A 6727-nucleotide genomic window follows, 5' to 3' on the forward strand; every position below is an offset into this window, starting at 1 on the left:
AAGCACACGCAGAACCAGGTGAGTGCTAGAGACCTCGCCTAAGAACTCAGTTTTGAACTCTGTGTAATTTCTGACTCTTCCTTTAAAAGTCACATCTGTGTCTTGGCTACCAGAGGAGAGAGCTCAGTTCTAGAACTTTCTTCCCCTAGGGGCAACATCCCTGGGTGAACAATCGAATCCCAAGCATGCATGGAAGCAAAGGCAGTGAGTGGTGTTGTTTCTAAAGTAAAAACGGTTTATTCACGACACAGTACTTAAGAGGTGAAGTGTCTCCTGTCACAGACGGTACAGCCAACTCCCTGGAATGTTCATCTCTTTGGCGTAAAGGAAAGAATGAAGAGAAAGCCAGGCTATACTAAGGCAGCTAGGGTGGGGGTCGGGTCTGCAGCTCTGCTGTCATCGTCACAGGGAGGAGCTCCAGGTCTCTAGAACATCGGGTGAGGGCAGAAGTTCGGCCACTTCTGGGTGACCCACTGTCCGGTCCCTCAGTCATCTCCGCCGCACAGGTACAGCAGGGCCTTCTGGTAGTCACCCTTGGTGTCTTGCTACGAGTGGCCAGAAAGAGAAAAGAATGGCAGTGTGAGAAAAAAAAAAGAACAGACTCCCGGGCAGCCTGCCATAGCCTTGGGGTGCCACGGGCCTCGTGGTAAAACAGAAAATAATAGGAATGGGTTAATTTAAGATGTAAGACCCAGCTAGAAATACACTTAAGCCAAACAGTATTGCAAATACTATAGTTTCTGAGTGATTATTTCAGGTCTGGGCAGCCAGGAAAAATGAACAAGCGGCCTCCACCTACAGGGTCTCTAAAAAATGAGAAAACAGAAAGGTTGCCACTCTGCCACTGTTCTCTCTAACCACCTCCCCGACACACACACACACACACACACACACACACACACACACCATGCCTGGCGGAGTCAGCCCAGTGCCACAGGCTTTACCTGGATGTAGTAGTACAGGGATTTGCCATATTTCTTCTTGAATTCAGATCTGATCTTCAACATGTCCACTTCACTGCGGGAGACCATGATTCTAATCAGGACCTTGTCGCGAGTCCCCTTGCCCTGAAAGTCAAATTGATCACCCAAGTTAAGTCCCTTGACAATGTTATCACAATATAAACAGCACCTATCACAGTTTTTCTGGCCCTTATGTGATTGTTCTTTTTATACATTGATTTCTATTTTTAAAATGTGTGTGTGTCTGTGTGTGTGTGTGTGTGTGTGTGTGTCTGTGTCTGTGTGTGTCTGTGTGTGTGTGTGTGGGACCCTCTTTTGAGTGTCAGCTCCCCTGGAGCTGGAGTCCCAGATGGTTGTGAGCTGCCCAGCATGGAGCTGGGAGGCCAATCCAGCTCCTCTACAAGAGCAGAAGGTGCTCTCGATGCCTGCACCATCTCTCTGGCCTCTCTTATGTGCTTCTTGGTGCTGTAACAAGACTAAAGACACAAAGGAAACTATTCCTTTGACGACAATGAGCATCTTGGATTTCGAAGCACATTTGAATTCTTAAAGATTTCTTTTAAACTTATACAGGGTGGGGGGGCACATATGTATACATGTAGGTACAAACAGAGGCCAGAAGGGGGCGTCAGATCCCCTGTAGTTATAGGAGCTAGGAATGGCTTGAAATAGATGCCAGGAACTAAATTCAGGTCCTCCGAGGGAGCAATATGTGCTCTTAACCACTGAGCCACCCCTCCAGCCAGCACAGAAGTCAGCTCTGTGCTTACGAAGGCCAGCCTGTGAGTTTGCACATGCAGCAAAGGGCTGCTGACGTTTAGGGCCGCAGAGAGGAAGAGTCAGCATGCTGTTTGTGCCGCTCTATGTGAATACACCGACTAGCCTGTGCTGAGGAAACCGTTATCTGTGACAAAAAAAAAAAACCAAACCAACCAAGGAGAGCCACACAGGGGCTGCATGGACAAGGGAGGTGCTCCAGAGAGGGAAAGCAGAGGCCTGGAAAGCAGAGCACTCGAGGCAGGACGAGGGTGTGAGGAACGACAGGCTGGTCCGGGCAGTTCATGCAGGAAGAACACACAGCTATAGGTCTGCCATGTGACTGCATGCTAGCTGAGGCTCCAGGAGCTCCAGCTTCCTTTCTCATCAAGAAGATAAAAAACCGGAAGCCCCGCAGGGGTTCCTGTCAGGACTTAAGGAAGGGAACTGACAAGCTGTGTGTAGTACCTGTGGATGGTCTCTCGCATCCTGTTTGTTTCTATCCTGGGGATAACAGGAGGCCATCACTGAAAGCCCCAGCAGGACTCAGACACCACGGTCACCTGGTCACCTAACCCTTTCCTACCGGGGACACTTCCTTCTGGAGCTGCATCACACATACTTAAACAGTGGGAGAAAGTGGATCGGTGCCTTCTCACCTGCCATATACAATCCCAGCATTAGCACGCTCCCGTCAGATACTGGGACCCTTCCTCTAAACTAGTGGGTCTCAACCTGTGGGTCAAGACCCCTTTGGGGTTCGCATATCAGATATCCCGCATATCAGATGTTTACATTTTAATTCACAACAGTAGCAATATTATAGCTATGAAGCAGGAATGATAATAATTATAGTCAGGGGTCACCATAACATGAGGAACTCTATTAAAGGGTCACAGCATTAGGAAGGTTGAGAACCACTGCTCTAGACACTAGTCAAGAAGACTCAGTTTGAGCCAAATAGAAACGGGGCCTCCGGGCCAGCTGCCCTTACCTTCATGGAGTCATACAGCCGGTCAGCAAAGTACAGAGGCTTGTTCTGAATGCACTGGACTGTGGAGAGAAGAGACAGTGTCAGGGGTGAGTGAGGCTGCTGGTCTCTCTTGCAGTGAGGGAGATGATGGCCTTGTTCCAGGACACTGACCAGAGTGGCCTGTCACACGGATGCAGAATGTAGGCGGCTAAGGCAAACACAGAATCCTGCACACACCACTGTGGCATCATCAGTCATGAGATGTGGAGGCCAGTGATGACCCAGTGCGCATGTGAGCTTGCCCGTAACAGCCCTCTCTTCTCCAGCTGACTCAGGCCTCCCTGGCAACTCTCTGCTCTGCCAACCCGAGCCTGTCTGCAGTTGTCTGCAGTCAACTCTAAAGCTCTCCAAGGCATGCCGGAAAGCCACCACACATGCTTACCCAGGTTCAGGAAGGCATTCTCCAGGTCTCCTTTGACCTCCTTCTTGATGCTCTCCAGCATGTCATAAGGGCTGTAGTTCTTGTACCTTTCGAACACTGAAAACAAAGCAATAAGTAATATCAGAAGTGCTAGTCAAGGCTGCACTGATGACCGGCTTATGGACTACATATTTATACACCATGACAAACAACAACAAGAAAACAACCAAGCAACACACATACACACACAACAAAACAAAAACAACTCCCCCCCCCAAAAAAAAATTGAAGGTGATCATAATATCATGCCAGGGGTCAGAGGTCATTCTGGTAGAGCAGAAGTGAATTCCCCGTCTTGCTAGAGGACCCAGGTCTAGCTCCCATCACTAATGGCTCTGCCCAGGCCACAGAACGTAATCATCTCCAATCTCTCTGACTGGAACCCATCTATCTAGATGTCATGAGAAACAGCATAGCTAGTCATGCCCTCTACTTCAATAAACAATGATCCTCCAATAAGAAAGGGACTAAGCAAGGCTCCGTTAACAACATGCTTGTCTTGAAAGCATGAGAACCTGTGTACAACCCCTGAAGCCCACGTTAAAAAAAAAAAAAAGTCAGGCATAGTGGTATGTGCTTGCGATCCCAGGGCTGGGAAGGTGGCGGCAGATGGCAGGGGATCTCCAGCCTACATAGCCTCCGTGTTCAACTCCAGGCAAATTCATAAAACAGGAAGAATGGCTCCTGAGGTATGACATCTGAGGTTTGCCTCTGGCTCCCACACGCACGCCACACACATGTGCATCCATATGAACACGCACACAGGGTAAAACAATTAACACATCAAATATAGAACGTATTTACAGACAGAGGGTCCAGAATGAGAAAGGAGGCCAAACAGTTTCATAAAAGAAACTGGGAAGCTAAGTGGAGAACAAGCCTTGTTTCGGGAGCACTAAGCCTCCGTGTAGCCTCTGCCTATGCCGTCCGAGAGCCCCCAGGCACTGAGGTGTTCCTGGCACGGCACCCACCTTTCTGGAGGTGGCACACACTGCGCTCAGTCATGATGCTGATCCACTTGGGAACATCGGTTCCTTTCCTTTTCACCCCGGCATCATAGAGCTCCTGTGAGAGGCACAGGCGACCAGGAAAAGTTAGCCACACACAGCCAAGCAAGCGTTGCTCAAGAGTGACAAGGGAGCATGCAAGCCTGCACTGCGGGTGTGACCGCCCCCTTCCCCCAGTGTGCTATTTAGAACAGGTGTGCTCACTCTTGGCTTCTCGGGGCCACACTGAGCTGTCGCCCTAGATGGCAAGGCTACTTCTAGCACTTATGAAAAAACTTTCTCTCATACTAGAAGTATGCTGCAGGCTATATAGGATTTTAAAACTGAGGCACATGGTTTTGTCTGTAGCTTTTATGACTGTTGGTCCTCTAAGCGAGGTACACCTAGTTCACAGCTATCTAAATCAGCCTTATGAGGAAGGGGCAAGCCTCTGTCACCTCCCCCTGTCCCCGCCCAGCAGAGCAGGGAGCCTTCCTGTCCTGATTGTGGTGCTACTCCATCTTCCCTGATAGCTCACTGTTGGGACCTAGTGCTCCCACACACGCACTCAAGACCTGAAGGAGCCAAAGGGAGCTAGGTACAGATCTGGTAATTAACATTGGCATTACAAGTATGGTTTCGAGAAAGTAGACTCATATTCTCAGATGAGTTGAGGTTTAGAAGTGGCCACTACTCCCTAGCTGGGGACATTGCCCCTCCTACAGCTGTGGGCTGGACTCATGGACTCACTTCCAATGACCAGAGTATGACAACAGTGCCAGTCATGACACTTGGGACTGGGCCATAAAAGCCTGAGGGCTTCTGACTCCCTCTCGGATCATTCCCTCAGGGAAGCCAGTTGCTAGGCTGTTAGGACATTCAAGCAGCCCCACGGAGGCCTGTGTAGGGAAATGCTGGCATCTCTTGCCAACCGTGGATCACTCACGAGCCACATAGGGAAGGTCCCTCTGACCTAGCCACACCCTTGACCTAGCCACACCCTCGGGACTCTTAGCCCTGACCACCGTCTGTCTACAGCCTCAGGAAAGACTTTGAGCCAGAAACACCCGACCAATCCAGTCCCCATGCCTGACCCCGGGAACCTGAGAGGAGATAAATATTAATTTAGGGTTATTCATTGTACATGAACAAATGGTTATGTGGGATACAACCCTTTCCAGACACACAGACCATTGTAAAATTCAGCCAAGCAGCTCAGCACATACCCGGGCATCCTGGTCAATCAGTTCGTAGTCAATGACCGAACCGTCCTCTGCTCTTCTGCCCTACAGGAGAACAGTGGAGACGTCAGACCCAGATCTTTGTGCATTATAAGGCAGACGGTGTTTCAGTGGGCTTTGGTCAAGGAAACAAAATGATGCAAGTGGATTCTAAAAAGACCCAGGGACTATGGTGTCCAGAGAGGGACAAATGAGGACAGGAGAGCCACAGAGCTGTCACTGTCAGGGAGATGGGAGTAGGCCAGGCTGCAGGACACTCCCCAGTCATTTGCCCCTGAGAGAAGAACTCGCTCCCCATGACAGACAGGAGCTCAGGTGCATGCTGGCCAGAACCAGAGATTCCTAGCAGACAAACCTTACATCCACATTAGTGTGCCAACATCAGCAAAGAGCCCACGGAGGCCCACACACACTCCAAAGCCCCACAGGGGCAAACATTTGCACACACAGAAAAGGTGAGAGGAGACAGAAGTAAGGTCACGTTAACGGGGTCGGTGTGGCCACAAATAGAGGCAAAGTGACCTTCCTTAAGTCACTCAGTGAGGGTTAACCGAGAAATCCAGGCCAGAGCTTGGGAGCTGCCCGCCCCTCCCCTAGTCCCGGAGTCCAGTTGTCCACACGGTTCTGCAGGATAAGAAATCCTATTAACAAAATGACAGCTCTGCAGCGACGGGACGCAACGGAATTTCTGAGCAGGCAGGAGGATTTAGTTAATTCCCTCCCCAGTAAAGAAGGAGCTGCGCCTGCCCCCGTGGAAAGAAGCAAAGCAGGAGGGAGAGACTGAGAGACCAACCTTTGCAAGGGCGACCATCAGCTTGCGGAAGTCACCGGATGTGTCAGAAACAATGTCCTTCTCCAGATCGGTCTTGTACACTGAGGAAACAGCACGTTTGGCTTAATGCTTCCCACTGGTACAGCCAACCACCAACCCCGACTATCTCTCATGCACCAGGTTTCAAATAGCGGGCATTGTTGTGTTAGTGTGGAAACAGTCTATCCCTGAGTCCCCATCTGAGGAGGAAGTCTCTAGAAGGATGTTGGCTCCCACAAGATCAGAGTTAGGGTGATAGCGCCAACAAACAAGATGAAGTCAAGCCAGGGGTCCCCAGGCTCTCTTTAATTGGCCAACTCTTTTTTTTAATTAAAACACTGTTTCTGATGCTGGGGAGAGGCTTAGTAGATCCTATCAGATCCACATCTGATGAACTGAGTTCTATCCCCCAGCTCCCTCACAGGAGGAGGACAGAATCAGCTGCTTTGGAATGCGGGTGCATAATGTGTGCCACGTGTGCTTGTAATCCCAGTGCTGGGGAGGCAGAGAGAGGGAG

The 6727-nt window shown here is 50.1% G+C and overlaps 1 protein-coding gene across 1 annotated transcript in view; it reads right to left on the bottom strand.

The window, feature by feature from the left end:
- Positions 1-212: 212 nt before the first annotated feature.
- Anxa2 (annexin A2) overlaps positions 213-6727 on the bottom strand; it is a 40538-nt gene continuing 34023 nt past the window's right edge. Inside the window, exons 7-13 of the mRNA XM_005347678.3 lie at positions 6193-6272; positions 5385-5444; positions 4144-4237; positions 3134-3229; positions 2713-2771; positions 945-1067; positions 213-545 (exon numbers count right to left, since the gene is read on the bottom strand). Coding sequence (XP_005347735.1) covers positions 486-545; positions 945-1067; positions 2713-2771; positions 3134-3229; positions 4144-4237; positions 5385-5444; positions 6193-6272 — 572 coding nt within the window. The 3' untranslated portion in view covers positions 213-485. The remainder of the gene's footprint in view (positions 546-944; positions 1068-2712; positions 2772-3133; positions 3230-4143; positions 4238-5384; positions 5445-6192; positions 6273-6727) is intronic.

This window comes from Microtus ochrogaster, chromosome 5, assembly GCF_000317375.1.
Source record: "Microtus ochrogaster isolate Prairie Vole_2 chromosome 5, MicOch1.0, whole genome shotgun sequence".
Lineage (NCBI taxonomy): Eukaryota > Metazoa > Chordata > Mammalia > Rodentia > Cricetidae > Microtus > Microtus ochrogaster.